This window comes from Pongo pygmaeus, chromosome 6 (assembly GCF_028885625.2).
Source record: "Pongo pygmaeus isolate AG05252 chromosome 6, NHGRI_mPonPyg2-v2.0_pri, whole genome shotgun sequence".
In the NCBI taxonomy this organism is placed as follows: domain Eukaryota; kingdom Metazoa; phylum Chordata; class Mammalia; order Primates; family Hominidae; genus Pongo; species Pongo pygmaeus.
Window position 1 is genome coordinate 91,168,805 of NC_072379.2, and position 17,997 is coordinate 91,186,801.

At 35.9% G+C, this 17,997-nt stretch overlaps 1 protein-coding gene across 4 annotated transcripts in view; it reads left to right on the forward strand.

Moving 5' to 3' along the window:
* ELAPOR2 (endosome-lysosome associated apoptosis and autophagy regulator family member 2) overlaps positions 1–17,997 on the forward strand; it is a 172,433-nt gene that overhangs the window by 138,383 nt on the left and 16,053 nt on the right. For 3 of the 4 annotated variants that reach the window (XM_054494071.2, XM_054494073.2, XM_054494074.2), the window contains 6 exons: positions 849–1,112; positions 1,810–1,983; positions 4,048–4,237; positions 5,509–5,605; positions 6,263–6,364; positions 16,403–16,529. In XM_054494071.2, the coding sequence (XP_054350046.1) occupies positions 849–1,112; positions 1,810–1,983; positions 4,048–4,237; positions 5,509–5,605; positions 6,263–6,364; positions 16,403–16,529 (954 nt within the window). The remainder of the gene's footprint in view (positions 1–848; positions 1,113–1,809; positions 1,984–4,047; positions 4,238–5,508; positions 5,606–6,262; positions 6,365–16,402; positions 16,530–17,997) is intronic. The other variant, XM_054494072.2, reaches the window with a different exon arrangement.

A 17,997-nucleotide genomic window follows, 5' to 3' on the forward strand; every position in this document is an offset into this window, starting at 1 on the left:
TCTTCTTCACTTCAGGCTTTCAGTGGGGAATAAATTCCCCAGATTGTACTTGACTCCAGTTATTCCTTATGAAGGTTAAGATTACCATCCTGTGGGGCATAAACATGCTGGAATCTTTCCTTGCCTTCCATTTATCTTTGTCCCAGACAAAAAGCATTAAGTAGTCTGGAGTAACACTGCTCTGTACCGACAGAGAGATGCCCACTGCTTAATTAAAACCAGACCTTAAAGTGACTCAGTGTTACAAAAAGGAAAAACATAATAAGATCCAGGTTTTTGCTCTCTAGTCCACATCTTTTCTGTATGTTGATTAGGGAAAGGACTGGAGAAGGAAAGGAAGACTCAATGAAATGGTGTGATTGCATTGATTTAACACAGTTAATGTTTGTGTGTGACTAGAGGTCCTAGTCTTCCAAGATTTTCTAATGCCCATCTAAGGCATTTCTACCCTGCCACACTTTCAACATCCTATTGTATCATTTGATTTAGGCTAAGATGTGAATAAATGATGATGGGAGATAAAAACTGTTCCTCTCTTAAACTATACTAGTTCTTCTAGATATGACGTCTATAATTGCATCCTAATTTATACTAATTGTGACAGATCTCACAGTAATTGTGGCAAAACTCCTGGAACTATATTATTGCAGAAATTAGTTTCTAATGTCAAGATTTAAGACTTTTTAAAAGAAGAACCAAATAGCAGTGATATTAATCTATTGTCAATTACAAACTATTAGGCTGGAACACTCTATTTAGTTATTTTGATGATATCAACATAAGACATAATCTGGTTGTACAACTAAGCCCCAAGGCAGAAGTCATTACTTTATGCTCTTTTTTTTTAGAATAGACGGTTCATCAATGACATGGTGAAGATTTATTCTATCACAGCCACTAATGCAGTTGATGGGGTGGCGTCCTCCTGCCGTGCCTGTGCACTCGGTTCTGAACAGTCGGGTTCATCGTGTGTCCCCTGCCCTCCAGGCCACTACATTGAGAAAGAAACCAACCAGTGCAAGGAATGTCCACCTGACACCTACCTGTCCATACATCAGGTCTATGGCAAAGAGGCTTGTATTCCATGTGGGCCTGGGAGTAAAAACAATCAGGTAAGTGGGTCTGCATTTCAGGTATCCCCATGAAAGCACATTTTAATAGAGAAATTCAAGGGTTCTCCTTAATGTTTCTCTGGGAGCTATATGAGGTTGCTATTTATTCTGAAATAAGACTTTCTGCTTGTCATTTCTGTTTTCTCCCTTCTTGCGTTTATTAAACACTTACTGTATGCCATGAAAGTACTAGTTACTGGTGACATAAAATATTAAAAGCTCCCAAATAAGAATGATTTTCCAAAATATTAAAACTGATTTCTTGTGTATTGTTTAGGTACAGCAGATAAACTACCTATCTGTAGGCTGGCTATAGCAGTCATCTGGGAACAGCTAGTGTTTCTTATAATTTTGACTGGCACAGATTGATGCCATATTATGAGTGAAGAACAAAGCAGTTTTACTGTCTGTTTAAATTTACGTAACAGAATTTTGGCTATTTCCTAAAATACCTTTCTACAAGGAACAAACTTGAGGATAACTTTACTCTGTCTTTAAATTATTCTGAATTTTCTGTACGTTGTTTAGAAAAATCTAGTTAAAGTTTAGAAATTCTTTATATTAGTATGGTAAAGTATATTATAGCTAAGACTAAATTACTGGAATAGTTTTTACACCTAGAACTTTTTTCAAACACATTTTAGTAGCAGCTAATATTTTCTTTCCTGCTATATTGTTTCTTTATCTTTAATCAAAGGACCATTCGGTTTGCTATAGTGACTGCTTTTTCTACCATGAAAAAGAAAATCAGAGTTTGCACTATGACTTTAGCAACCTCAGCAGTGTGGGCTCATTAATGAATGGCCCCAGCTTCACCTCCAAAGGAACAAAATACTTTCATTTCTTCAATATCAGTTTATGTGGGCATGAGGTGAGTTCTGGCTGTCAAGGTGAGATGGACCTATATTTCAGCTCCAATCAAGTTGATATTTTCTGTGTTAATGGACCAATAAATTCTCTATGGATATCAACCAAGTGTCAGAAACTGAGGTTTGATTGCTTAGATCCTCTATTGCCACCTAGAATATTGGCAGATTTCTCCACCAGGGGCAACCTTGTCTGGTTCTCAGTGTATCACATCACTTATGCAGTCAGTTGAAACCTGAAGCTTGGAGCTATGGTGTAAGTGCTTTGAGGACATTTAGTTTTCATAAAAATGGGTCAGGGTTGTCAATCTTACCTCTTTAGGCAGGAAGTTATTTGAGAAAGTTTTACTGTTGTTTATGTTGTCAATTTTGTGTTTTAAAAAGAAAAGGACTTTCAAGAGGAAGTTTGTCCAAAATAAAAAGGAGACACACAGGGCCAAATATCAGTTGATAAGGTAGGCTTAAATCATACAAATGGGATTTTATATTCTGTGAGAAGAAGAGGTATCTTAATTGATACTGGCAACAATGGGGAGAGGTTACAGGACCATGATGCCCAATATTTTAATGGACATATGAGGTTAGTGTTGGGAAGTATGTATAGGTATATACCTACAGAGTAGAAACAGAATAAGGCATTTCCTCCATGTCACTTCCCATATTAACTCCTATATTTTCAGTTGTCTTCATTATGAAATACTGTGCAAAGCTTTGCACAAAGGAAACAAAAAAAGATCTGATGACCACAGAGGTTTTCAAACAAAAAGATCCATAAAATTTTACATAGTATGACAGTTGTCCTGTTTTGATTTTACTTGGGGTGATCCAAGACACTCAGTAGATTAGTTACTTAGTTCACTCAATAAATATAAATTAAATACCTGTTATGTGCCAGATACTGTGGGAAGCAGTGAATAAGATTAATTCCATTATCTACCATACTTCTATCACAATCTTATTGTACATTAGCACTACCTCTTTTTCCACCTTCTCTTCCCCTCTGGCTTTTATCTCTTTCTTTCCTTTTTATTCTTGTTTCTTTCCTTTTAGCTTCCACTATTTTCCTTTTTCTTTCCCCAGTACATTTTCTCTGCTCTTTTTCATTATTTGTTATTGGCTTCAACATTTTAATTTAAGCCTAGTAAAAAAATATATACTGGTGAGAAGGCCTATTGTCAGAAGGCCTGGTAGCAGGAGAAAAATTTATAGGTTAGGTCTGCTAGCTGCATTAAGAAAGAGAAACTTTTATACTTTTCTTTTTACACATCTGTGTACACTCTATATCTAACACCAATGAAATAGTTTTCCTATATTATTTTTAAATTTACATTGTAGAAATTATGGAGCAAGCTATAGTCCTTTGCAGTGGGACTATAGTATATTTAAACATATTATATTTAAACAATTTTTCCATTTTTTATAAGTTATGTCTTCCAATTATTTTCTAAATTATTAAAAAAGCAAATCTCTGTGTTCCCTTTAACTTGTTATACAGTTGAACAGATACACATCATTGAAACTAAGAGTAGGTGAATAAAGACACTTGTAGTGACCAACTATTTAGAATTCAGGTGTTATTCTAGAATTTTGCTGCAGTACGACTTTTGTGCTTTCTTCTTTAGCCTTCACGTTACCTTTCTGCTACACATAGGGTCGTAAAGGAAAAGGAAGACCAACTCTTTTTCTTTGACATTGAAGCTTTCATCAGCAGTTTTCTGGTCTCTTTGCATGCATTGTTACTCTATGAATTGAACATTTCATAGATTTCTTTTCTTAAGTTTGATGACTTTCATTTATCACAAATGATGCTTGTAGTGGGAAGAGCAGTATAGTCTTGAATTACTGTATTTGTTATAACTGCAGACTCTGAAGTTTGGTTGAATATTGGACTTTCCTTGAGAGTTTTTAAAAAGTACTGATGGGTGGCTAGGCCTCATACCAGATCAACTAAATCAGAATCCTTGCAGTGAGGAGAGAGCCACTGCTCTTCTAGGGTCACTAGCTAGTCAAGATTAAGTTTAGAGATTGACATCCAATAAAACCTTTCTTTTATGACTTTATTTTCCTAGGGGAAGAAGATGGCTTTCTGTACCAACAATATAACAGACTTTACAGTAAAAGAAATAGTGGCAGGGTCAGATGATTACACAAATTTGGTAGGGGCATTTGTATGCCAGTCAACAATTATTCCTTCTGAAAGTAAGGGTTTCCGAGCAGCCTTATCATCACAATCCATCATTCTGGCAGATACATTCTTAGGTAAGCTTCCTTTGGTTCATATATGCATGCATACATTTATTCTTAAATTATGCTATGGATAACTTGTCATTGTATTGGTGTTTGCTATAGATAATTAAGGCCCCCACAGGTAATTTTAAATTGTCACTTTGTAAGATGGTTAAAAAACTCCTACTAGTGGGGACTATTGATTAGTCTCTGAGAAGTTTCTGTATTTATGTATTAATTCATATATAAGTATGACATTTTCTGAGGGTCTATGCCTGTCATCAGACTTTCTAGAAGTTTAAGAGGCAAACCAATTTTAAAAATCAAAACTGAAAACAAAATAGGAATAGTAAACAAACACAACTACACCTAAATCATTTGTATGCCACCAGTTTCCATCACCTTTTCTCATACCAAAAGGAAGCAGGTGACAAACAGCAAAGGTGAGGTTGCTGAGTTTCATTCCTCATGTTCTCTTTTTGTCTCTGTAGTCCTGGCAGCCATAGGTAAGTTTCAAGAAGAATCTAGCTCTCTAATGAGTGATTCTTAGGGATCAAATTTATTATGATCTCTACAGTGGGGTTAGGAATCTGTGGTTTTAACAGGCTTCATAGGTGATTCGGATGTGTGGCCAGATTTGAGAACATTGCTTATAGTATAGACTCCAGAGGAATTTAGCACTGACTTTCAGCACCAAGGTCAGTTACTGGGGGTGGGGGTTGCTCAGAGTGGGAACTCTGAAGCAAAGTTTACTCTTACTATGTTTTGGCTCTGTTATTTTGCTTACAAGAGGCAGGGGAAAAAAAAAGCCTTAGTTTTCTGCTTACTAGATTAAGCAAATTTCAGAGTTATTTTTTGGAAATTATTAGGGCACAAAATTTTTTGCTTTGTCAAATATGTCTGTATTGAATATGAGTAAAAAGCTGTATTAGCAAAGTAGCCTAACTCATTCGATAATATTCACTGGAGAATGAAAATTTTAATAGACTTTTGAGATGTTAGAGAACTGAAAGGAACTTCATAGATTATCGAATTACTGCTTGCATTAGATTCAGGCAACAAGACCCAGGGAAGTGAAAAGACTTAAGCAAAATTACAAAACTAGGGAGTTGAATCTTTTCTCTTTCATTCTGGAGACTTTGGAAAATTTCTTGTTTTTACCATGAAGGCATTAATATAATACAGCATTTCTGTAAATATTGTAAAATGACAGTCATTAAAGCTATTTTCTATTCAAATCTACAGAGACCAAATAAAACTAATTTTCCATATTGCTTAATAGTTTCTTTTTAAATGTCATCTAGGAGTAACAGTTGAAACCACATTACAAAATATTAATATAAAAGAAGATATGTTCCCAGTTCCAGCAAGCCAAATACCAGATGTGCATTTCTTTTATAAGTAAGTGAAGATGCTGTTTCCCTTGACTGTATTTTAACCAAAAGAAACTCATATATATGGAACACCAATACTCATATATTTATAATTATGTGTATGTAATCATATACCGGATGTGAGTTCTTATAGCAGAGAAGATCAATTATGTCACCTGAGTGTTCCTAGAATGTAGCTTATACTTAATAATTAGTAACTGATTCTTAAATGAAAGATAGTAAAAAGTAGGAGACATGGAATATTTTGAAAGCCTTGTATAATTTCTCGTGTGTATGTGTGTTTATTCACTTACATTAGGCAATAAAGAGACTCTATTTCATTGTCTAGGCAATAATTATTTATAATTCACATATCAAAGCATTGGCCTAAGTAGACATGGTGCTTGTTCCCTTAAGAATATTTTTGATTATAATTTTTATTAAAATTATATATTTACTAAATACTTTGATGATAACATATCACTTTACCTGGGAAAGTAATCAACTTTTCATAGGCAATGAAAGTAAATGAGCTGAATTTGTATTAAAATTGCAAATTAGTGAATTTTAATACATTTTTCTTTTTCCATTTGTTCATGAAGTCTGAGAGCAATTATTTCCATATTTTTGTCTTTGTAATCTGTATTATATCTGTTTTTTAAAAATATTATTTGGCTTACAATAGGTCTTCTACAGCGACAACATCTTGTATTAATGGCCGATCAACTGCTGTGAAAATGAGGTGTAATCCTACTAAATCTGGAGCAGGAGTGATTTCAGTCCCCAGGTATCCTTATTTCCATGTGATTTGTGTTTACCGTGAGGAAGAAAAACTCTCTAGAACGTTACTATTTTAAAACATATTCTCTATGAACATAAAGCAGAAAGAAAACAGAAGAATCTGTAGGGTTTTTTTTTTTTTTTTTTTTTTTTTTTTTTTTTTTTTTGTAGGGAATGTGCTGAGTGTGTGTTAAGAGGAATAGGTCCTTGTACAATCTAAATACTTCCTAGCCTCTTATATGACATATTCTTGTCCTTTTTGTGTTAAGTGTCTAATTCTCTTGAAGCAATATAAAATTAATTATACTGCTTGTATCCCTGTATTTATTTTAGCGTTTAGCCTGAATTTCCTTGAGAGCTGGATTAGTAGCTTTCCTGATTATGGTACTAGATCAACAATTAACTAGCTGGGTGATCAAGATTAAGTAATCTAACCTCTGAATCACAGCTTTTTTCTCTGGAAGGGAATGAGGGCCAGGATGATTTGTATTATTGATTTCTAGCTCTTCAGTTTATTGATTAATGGTGGCAGAATCACCAAGGTAAGTCTGACTTATAAAATACATAATGTCCTTCATTTAACACAAATTAGCATAAAGGCAATAGCCCTCTATAGTGAAGATCTGAATAATGCAGTTCACTTTGGATGGGAATACAAGAAAACAATTTCATAGACTCAGAATTGTCAGCTTAAATACAGACTGCTTTAATAGCATAAGTGACACTTGAATGCCTCCTGAGTTTTATTTTTCAGATATTCATTTTTCAGTATGAAGATTATTTATTTCTTTATATTTTATTTTTAAAATTATTATTATTTTTTAATTTTTTGTAGAGATGGAAATCTCCCTACATTGCCCAGGCTGGTCTCAAACTCCTAGCCTCAAGCGATTCTCTCTTCTCAGCCTCCCAAGCTGGGTTGGGATTACAGGTGTGACCCATTGCACCCAGCCAGATTATTTATTTCTAATCTTTGCTGAGTTAAGATAGCTTTGGATCATAGCTTGATTTGCAGATTTTTTTCTCTATCAAATTAGCAAAAGTATATATTTTTAAAAAGAAAATGATTGTGTTAATTTTGTTTTTGATAGTTTCACAGTAACCCTTGGGAGATTTTAACCTGTCCTGCTTATGTCACATCAGGATTGGAAATCAGTGGTGTAAGCATTGCTTCAACTACTTGTGCATCCTAAAAATACTTACAGGGGTAACACAGTATTTTGGGCTTATTTTTGGGCATAAAGGCACACTGACATTCTCTTTTCACCAACTGCGTGTTTCCACTTCTCATAGATCTATGAATTAATTATTATTTTCACCTGTTCAAGGTGAGAGACGGTTGCAACAAGAGTAGTACCTAATAATAATAAAAGGGCATCCTGTGGTAGAGGATCCCTCCGCCAGCCTCCAAGCTAGAACCAACGCAGCAAGACAACCCTCCAAAGAAAGGTGTGGTCAGAGATTCTAGCAATAAAAGCGTGTGTCTTTCATCATTCTCTAATATGCCACCATACAGTTCTGAGTTCAGGTGCTTATTCTATTTACTACAGCACATCTAGGGGCCATTTTGTGAACCTAACGTTTAACCTGTAGTCTCTAGGAGTCTACTTGAATAGCTTCCAAAGCCTCTTCCAGGCCTCTAATTCAAGTAGATGATGTTAATGAAGATTAGGTCTGTCCTTTAGGAAACACATCACTCTAACTCTCGTAAGGTGTGTTCTGATGCTTTAATTGTAATAAGGAAAATAGTCTCCCGGAGTTAAGTGATGCATGTAGAAACTGATTTTTTCCTATTTGGAGAGGAAAATTTGTTTCTCCTTTGACCTTCAGGAATCTGCCACTTAGGGAAGTAAACTATCTTTGCCAGGGTTTATCAAGATCACCTGCAGCAGAATACCTTGGGGTATCTATTTAAAAAATTAATTTCTGGGCCTTCCCTAAAAATACAGAATCTTAGATGCTGAGCATAGGAACATTTTTAAAAACCACAAGGCAATTCTGATGTCTACTGAAATTTGTGAACCAGATTTTCTCTTAACTCGCATTTTGGATTTTTTTTTTCTGAGACAGATTCTCAAAATGTATTCCAAATTTTAGTTTTGTGAAAAGCTAATTTAAAATGTGACAGTCTAAAGGGTGTAGTCCTTCAGCCATGTTTGATAAATCTTCATTTAGAGTTGTGATGCACACTGAAGTGTGCTGCACTACTTTAGGGAGCTGCTTGAACACTACAGCTTAAATGTGCTGACCTTTATTTCTTTCTTGAATCAATTTCCCATCAGGGCACAAGGGGGAGCTCGGAGATCAGAACACGAGAAACAGCAGCTTTCCTGAAATTATTAGGTTTTTTTGTTTGTTTTGTTTTTTTAGCGGTGAGGTTGAATAAATATTTCCTACTGACAGAAAAAAAAAAAGTCAACATAGCCCAGTTTCTCAGGCTATTTTTTAAGAGGACTTCTCTTCTCTTCTCTTCCTCTCTCTCTTTCTCTCTTTCTCTCTTTCTTTCTCTCTCTTTCTCTTTCTTTCTTTCTTTCTCTTTCTTTCTTTCTTTCTTTCTTTCTTTCTTTCTTTCTTTCTTTCTCTTTCTTTCTTTCTTTCTTTCCTTTCTCCTTCCTTCCTTCCTTCTCTCTCTCTCTTTCTTTCTTTTTCTTTCTTTTTTTTATTCTTTCAGCTTTAAGATCTCCAGAGTGGAGGGAGGGAGATGCTAACCAGACACGTGCCTTGAGAAGCTTCATATGCTGACCAAAAAGTCTCAGAAGGAGACTTTGGTAGTGCAGAAGGAATGCCACCCTCAGGAAATCTCATTTCTTGGCCAAGAATCTTGGCAAGCCAGGCAAAAGTTTACTTTAGCAGTAGCAATGTTGCTTGGGGTTTTGTATCTTTGTGTCCTGGGAAAATGTCATAAGATCCCCAGACCTGGGAAAGTGAGAAAGTCTTAATAGAAAGTGAAATGGACAGGAGAAAGGGGGAAATATGTGTTCTTTGTGTATCACCTGAGAAATGAGAGGGAACAGCAAATTATCTGGGCTGCAGCTGGAAACACCAAGCTGTCTATTTGGTCTGGCAAATGTAGTTGGTTTCTAATTCCATGAAGTGTCTGGAGGGAATGAAACATTTTAGATAAAAACAGTATAGTGTTTGTGGCAGACGTAATCTGACAGCTGGAGTGAAGTTACGAGATTTTCTAGTGTAGTTTGCACCTTGAGCAGAGAATAAACTGCTAGCACAATAGGCTGCTGATATTCCTAAATATTAATAGATGCCCCTCTAGCCTTTGCCTAAAAGGGTTCCCAAACCTGTAATCATTATCTTAGGTAGATAGAGGAACTGAAGGCTCTCCTTTTATTGGAAAGAATTTAGACCTAAGCATTGTGTCCAAAGGGTTCTTTTAAAAACATGAGACATTTCTGTTAGTGAATATGGTATAAAAAGGCCTTATTAAAAAGCAGACAAAGGGAAGCATTTTTACTCCAATAATAGAGGTGCCACAGCATCCACAAGATCCTTGAGTCCAACACATTGACTTTGCAGAGCAGGAAACACTGATGCGCCAGGTTGTATAGCTGCAGTGTGGCATAGTCACGATGGAATAATTTTCTAACTGTGTGGTTTTTTCATGCCATAATGCTTTCATCTTGCCATTTTTTCATCCAAATCCCCATGGGCAGAGATTTGCAAAGAAGCACACTAAGTTAGAGGCAAATATCACACTTACCCCAGAGGATAACTCAACTGACTTACAAGTTATTGGTGCCTTCTTTTAAATGAGTCATCTTTCCTCAAACAGGGTCTTTATTGATGCCACCAGTTAGAGGAAGATCATTTTTTTCTCTCTGTCAACTTCTGACTATATTTAACTGCTTGAGTAGTTTATAAATCAGCCTAAAATTGTTTTGCCAAAACCTCCTTCAAAATCCAAATTCATCTTCATTATCAGTGTAGCCTCTGGGAATATTGAGTCTCACAAAAGGAATGCTTCACAGTTCTGTCCTGCTATATTCAAGGGTCAAACACTCCAGGGGTTTATTTCACAGATTCCAATTTAGAGTCTCTCTATCAAATTCATCAGATGTATCGGATGCTAATGTAGTATTTTCTTTGGTCTTTGGGGAAGGACTGTTAAAACCAAAACATGTATCCATTTTCAGTTCTTAAGAGACATGGAAGGATGATTGGTAAAATAACATCCCTTGTTTTCTTTTTCCCTAGAACAATTTATAGACAGATAATAGATATGTAAATCTGTGCAAGTTAAATTAAAAAGGCAATTTAACTAAAAAGACCAAAACCAAATATATTCTTAGAATATTAAAAAGTAAAAAGGCATATAGAAGCATTATAAGCATAAGTGAAAACAGCAAAAATCCATTTTGATCAAGAAATGAAAAAACTAAAGCAGAATTGCTAAAACTGTATGCTTCAGACACTAATAAGTACTCTTAAGACATGATATAAAAATCACAAACCATTCTTAAAATTTTCAGATCAATTTTGAGATAAGGATGATAATTATTTTATTTCATTAAACAAGATAAAGAATCTGAAGATAAAACTAAGAAATGTCAGTTAATTTAGTTTGTCTCGGTTTTGATCTGATGCTGGCTTTTGGTAGTTAACTCAGGATAGAGTCTTTAGAAAGGGAGGTTTTGCAGGAGATTGATAGAATTTTGTAAACCTGGATCTAAGAACTATGCATAAAAAACCTTATGTTCATACTCAATCTGTTGTGATATTCTTGTAGAAAACACTGGGTTCTTGTCACACATCCAGGAAAGAGTAGGCTTGCAGACACTTTGAAGGGTGAGGGGTTATGGAATTTATTGGGCAAAAAGGAAAAAGACTCAGCCAAGTGAGAAGGGTTCTGTTAGCAAGCCCCCATCTCACAGATTGAATCCTAGGTTGCCACCCAGGAATAGGAGGGGCCAGACTCCTCCCCCTGAAAAGGGTGCAAACTTCCCAAGGCCCCACCCCATTCTTCCAGTGCCAGGCTGATTGGAGGTTTTCTGTGGAGCCCTTTTTACTTGGCTGTCTCAGTCTGAATGTTTGTGTCTCCCCAAATGCATATGCTGAAATACCATTAGTACTGAAGTGATAGTAGTAAGAGATGGTGTGTTGGGAGGTTATCAGCTCATGGTGGCTCTCCCCACATAAATGAGATTAGTGTCCTTATAAAAGAGACTCCAGGCCTGGCGCAGTGGCTTACGCCTATAATCCCAGCACTTTGGAAGGCTGAGGCAGGCAGATCAAATGAGGTCGGGAGTTTGAGACCAGTCTGACCAACATGGAGAAACCCTGTCTCTACTAAAAATACAAAATTAGCTGGGCATTGTGGTGGGTGCCTGTAATCCCAGCTACTCAGGAGGCTGAGGCAGGAGAATCACTTGAACCCAGGAGGTGGAGGTTGTGGTGAGCTGAGATCGCGCCATAGCACCCCAGCTTGGGCAACAAGATGGAAACTCTGTCTCAAAACAAAACAAACAAACAAACAAAAAAAGACTCCAGAGAGCTAGCTAGCCCCTTCCACCACATGAGGATGCAAGAAAAAAGTGCTATCTATGAAGCAGAGAGCAAGCCCCCACCAGACACTGAATCTGCTGACATTGCGATCTTGGACAGCTCAGCCTGTAACTATTAGAAGTATATATAAACTACCCAATTTAATGTGTTTTATTATAGTAGCCTGAATGGACTAAGACACATTCACAAACAATTTGTAATCTCTAGCCTCAGGGCAAAAAAATTTTGGAGCAAGATGCAGTGGTGTTTTTTGGGCCCCATACAAGAGGGGACAAGCCATCCTCAGCAGAGAAAGTCTGATTCTCCTGAGATGCCAAAGGTGAGAGGAATTACCAGTAGCAGGTTAGAGACAGCACTGATGCCAGTCTGAATACCCCAACGTGGGGAGCTCACTGGAAAGCCCCATGCGAAAGCAGCTTAGCAACAGTAGTTTATCCTGGAGGATAACTCAACTGACAAATTTTCTAGGTACACAATACTGTGGCCTTTCCCTTCAGTCGCCTCAGACAAAATCCAAAGAGATCAGAAACATATTGACAATATAGATAAATGTGTTTTAACCTTTGTATTTTCTATTTGGGCAAAACAAATTTATACTGAATTATAAACTATGCAAACAGTTAATAATAGGATCAGTATTAAGTCATAATAGTTCATAAGAAAAGATTCTTCTCCATGAATTCATAATACAAACCAATTAGATCCTACTTTAGGAAAGATTTATTGAAAAGAAGACACTAGTAGCTCATCTCTCAGTCCAGTTATCTTTCAGGGAATGTATCCCATTTTAGAATTCAAGACCTAGCTTCCTAAAAAAGGTTAATGTGAATTCTTACATATTGCCAGGGCCATCCAGATTCATAAGGCAATCCCAGAAGTAAAATAAGGAAACTGGGAAGTCTCTTATTCATTTCCCAATAAAGCCAAATCAAGGTCCACCTGGTTGTCCTTTGAATCGGTCTTTGCTCTACCTAGATTTCTATCTAGATTTCTACCTAGATTTCACATCCAGTAATCCTGTAGAATCCTAGCCTGACATGCCCCAGCTATCCATGACAGTGTACTGTCTCTTTAGACATTTATTCACTGGTTCCTATGGTGATTGCATAAACCAAAAATTATAAAAGAAGCATGATTTGTGATACCTCTGCATTCCAGCTTTAAAAAGCTGGGGGAGGTGGCTGGAGATAATGATAGGACATGTAATCAAAGGGAAAAGTATTCAAGTACTTGGCAATAAAACATTTATCTATTTTACTGTTTGTTTTTCTGTTTTCTTGGTAGGAAAAAGTATTTGTTGTTTTTCTCTTGTACTTTTTTCTATTTTCATACTAAAAATAAGTGCTATTCAAATTATTATTGCTTCACACATCCCTGTTTCACACGGAAGGACTGATTTAAATTATGACATTTAGGTTTATAACAAAGAATTAAATTTGGATGTTCCACAATTTAAGTGATTCATCAGGTTAAAGGAATCAAATAATTGACTCTAAGGTAAACTATTTTGAGTTAAGCTAAGAGTATCTTTTAACAAATGAAGTCTGCCAAGGAAAGGCACTATAGTGTTTTGACACCTAACAGCAGCTTTATAAATTAAATCAGTGTCGTGATTTTTTGTTGTTGTTGCAGTTTCTGTGGTTCTAGCAGTTCTTTAGAAAGTGATATGCATTGCTAATAGTCTTTTATATTTTTGCATTGCTTTAACCTTTCAAAATTGTTCACTCATTTTATTCATTATAACTACCCTGTGAAGGCAGTATAGCAGACGTTTGATTTTGACAAATTACAAAAATGTGGCAGGGGAAAGAGGGAGTTAAATCATTTGTAGGAAAACATAATCATTCAAGTGTCCAGTTAGAATTGTAACCCTGATCTTTTCTTTAGAAGTTTTTGCAACTTTGATTAGTTTTCTCCTTTTTTTTCATTTATCGAGTTCATTTTTCTCAGATTTTAACAGACTTTCTCTTCTATTTTCCCAAGATAAACTGTTTTTTATTTCCTTACTCAAAACTCCACTGTGCTAGAAAACAAAATGTAGAATAATTTGGGGAGGAAGATTTGAACAGGAGAGCACTTTTGCTATTTTCACTAAATGATCAGGAAATTGTATTCTTGGATGTTTTTTCTCATTGTTTACCTAATTTTTAAAAAAGAAAAATTTTGAGTTGCTTTTTACTAATCTAGAAGGTGGAAAGTATGGATATTTTATGTGGCATGGTTTTCATCTATTGTACTTACTTTAAAAAAAAAAACACCTATCTTTGTTTCAGTCTGAATATATTCATTACTCTTTAAAAAAAAAAAAAACAGAGAAATTAAGGCAGATAAGAGTTAAACCATTTTCCCCAGAGTCACTATTTGTCATTGTTCTTAGCCCTGACATATGGCATAGGGCCTCAGTTACAGCATGCTATAAACAACATTGCTTTTATTCACATCCCACCACCTCTGCTTAGTCTACAGACACTTTGGAAAGATAGGCATGTAAAAACGCAGTCAATTTTTAGACATGTAGATTTTTTTTTTAGTGTTCATATCTTAGGGTGTCTTAGAATATATTTAGTTAACTAACAGTATGAAATTTTACTTTGCTGTTAGAGTGAATATTATAGTTTTGGACCATGTATCACTGGAAAGGTATTTGAAGTTAAAACTTCAAAAGAGTGTTTTTTAAATTTCCCTTACGATTTTGTGGCTATCCTTTTGCTGTTAAGGGTTTCAGGACACCTGTCCTCAGGACCAGCTGACGTCTAAAGGAGGTTTTCAGGGCAAAGCCTATATTTATGTGGCTTGAATTAAGGAAGCCGAAAGTGGCAGACAAATTTAAATTCCTCTAGTTTTAATGAATTCATGAACAAAACAGCAGTTCTTACTAGAATCTGTCCAAATAGCTTCCGGCATCAATCAGGAAGGATTCTGTACATCATAGCAGCCATTAATTTTTCAGCCATGCTATGTTTACCTGTCCCAGAATGAAAGAGGCAAGCTGAGGTAATGGACCCACCCGCTAGAAAGAAGAGTTTCAAAAAGTCTCCAGAGCCTCCCTAGTGGTTAGTTCTTCGTCATCCTATCCCTGTGTCTAAGCCCCATCCACATCCATCATCTTCAGAGTAGTGAAGGTAACCACCTTTTTAGGTTGTCATTAGGCCAAGGAAACCCAAGATTGCAATGCTATTTGCATCACTTAATTGCATGTTGACCTGATGGTTGGTTGGTTTTTCACTTTAGACAATTTTGTGATGATGTCTTTCTCCTACCTCTAAAAGACCAGGGTCCTGTGCAGCATTCTGTTCCCTAAAATACCTCGCCTAAGTACATTACCTTAAACAGAAGTTACAACTTCTGTAACATATGAGGCCTTTCATTACCTAGTTTCTCTCCATATGCCCAGCACTCACTCATTGCGTTGCTCTTGAAACTCCAGCAACAATGACCCACATGTAATTTCCTGCCAATTAATCATACCTGTTCATTCCTTTGCAGGAATTCCTTTGCTTTCTTCTTTTCTATTCTGGCTAACTCCTACCAAATATTCTAGACTTAGCTTAGGTATCATTTCTACCAAGAAGCATTTCCAGACCCTTTTTTTTTTTTGGTCATTGTCTGTGTCTCTCTCTTAAATTAAAAACAAAAAAGCTTTATAGAAATATAATTCTCCTACCATACAATTCAGCCATTTAAAGCATATAATTCAGTGGTGTTTAGAATATTCAGGGTTATGGGCAACCACCACCGCAGTCAGTTTTAGAAGATTTTCAACACCTCAGACAGAAACCTCATATCCTTTAGCTCTCAGTCCCCTATGCCCTAGTCCACTTCCCAGCCCTGAGCAGCTACTAATTTACTTTCAGTCTCTATAGATTTCTCTATTCTGGACTTTGAATAGCATATGAATAGCATCATATAATTTGTGAAATTTTGTGACTGGTTTCTTTCACTTAGCATAATATTTTCGAGGTTCTTCCAAGTTGTGGTATGCCTTACTGCATTTCTTTTATGGCTGAATAATATTCCTTTATACAGATATACTGCATTTTGTTTATGCATTCATCTGTTGATAAACATTTGGGTTGTTTCCACCTTTTGGTTATTATATAAAATGCTGCTATAAACATTGATGTACCAGTTTTTGTGTGGAGATATGTTTTCATTTCTCTTGGGTTTATACCTAGGACTGAACTTGCTGGAATAAATAGTAACTCTTACTTAATTGGTTGAGGAACTGCTAAACTTTTCAAAGCAGGTGCACAATTTTACATTCCTACCAGCTGTGCATGCATGAGGACACCAATTTCTCCACGTCCTTACAACACTTGTTATTATCTTTTTGATTCCAGCCATCCTACTAGGTACAAACTGTTATCTCCTAGTGGTTTGTGTCTTTTAGATTTTTTTCCACTTATGTTTCTTCAGCATCCACACCGTGCTCCCCAGCATGTGATAGGTATTCTGGTGCTGATTGGAGTGGATTGAATGGGTTAAAAAGCTGCCACTTACGTGTTTTTGGTTTTGTTTATGATTTTAGCAAGTGCCCAGCAGGTACTTGTGATGGGTGTACATTCTATTTCCTGTGGGAGAGTGCTGAAGCTTGCCCTCTGTGTACGGAGCATGACTTCCATGAGATTGAGGGAGCCTGCAAGAGAGGATTTCAGGTAAGGGACAAACTCTCAAGGCAGAGCTTTGGCATTATAGTTGGTTAATCTGGCATCAAATCAGAGAAACTCAGGTCCAGAAGTATGGCAAAAGCTTGTAGTTAACTTAGTGTAACATTGGTAGGCATTTAAAATCAAGTTTGGCAGCTGAACTTTCAGATACTAGGGTAGCTGCAGATGTGCACTGGGATTGAAGATAATGAATCATGATAAGGGAGTCACAGGCTTTAGTATTTACCTGGATTATATGGGAATAACATCATTAAACCAAGATGTGATTTACATAATGTAGGTATAGGTATAATTAAGATGGGGATAATATAACTGACTCACTGTAAGAAGCATGCCTAAAAAGTAAAGCATATACATATAAAATCAAGATCCTACTCTGTAGCTTCTGTGCATTCATACTTAAGTATTTTTTGTTTCCATTTTATATTTAATACATTATGAAAACTTTCCCTTCTCATTAAATATATTTTTAAAAACATATTTATTGATAAATATTTTATTTTTTATATAATTTGGTATTAAATAATTCCTTTGTTAGACATTTGAGAGAAAATTGAATACAATCTTTTTGTACATAACTCTGTAGCAAACATCTTTGAAGGAAGTTTGATTTTGTTAGTTTATTTTTAGAAAGAGATTAATTGAATCCAAAAAGAATGGATTTTTTTTAAGTCTTGATACGTATTACCAAATTACTTTGATCATATCAATTTTCACTTTCACTTCATTTTCACTTTCACCAATAGTGTTTGAGAGAGGCTGCTTCACTGAACTAGCTTTGAGTAGTATCATATGAAAAAAACAAACAAACTTAATCTGCTTCAAGACCACTTGTTTACTACCACTCCATGCCCAAATTCCATTAAGATCATAATAAAGAAGCACAGAGGAAAATAAATCAACACTAATCCTGGAAACCCGAAGGGAGAGTGGGCACCAGAGAATCAGAGAGCGGAAGCAGTTCTGCCCAGGAAGGTCTTGAAGAGCTTGCAGTTAGCAGGATGAAGGGCAGGAGCTTGAGAGGAATGACATCAGGATGCTTGCGCCCAATCCCATGCATTCCAAGTATTTGGCAGCAGTTGCGTTCCCCTCACCCCTAGGAAAAAACCATAGAGAACTATTCTCTAAGTTGGTGTTTTTCAAACTTTAACGGCAGTGAACCTATATTAAGAATTATATTGTACATCAAACCCAGCACACACACACACACAAATTAGACACACAGAAATATGCCTAAAAGTGAGATAAAGTTTTAAGGCACAAGATTTATTTTATATTTTATGATAAAGTACAAGCATAGAATTAATGTAAAGTATATTTTTATTAATAATTTAATGCATTATACAAAAAATAAGCAGATAACACAAAAACAAAAATTAGGAAGTGTGTTATTTAATTTGTCAAATGTGCTTCCCTGTAGATGGCTTATTTCAGTTCAGAGCACACAGGGTCAGTG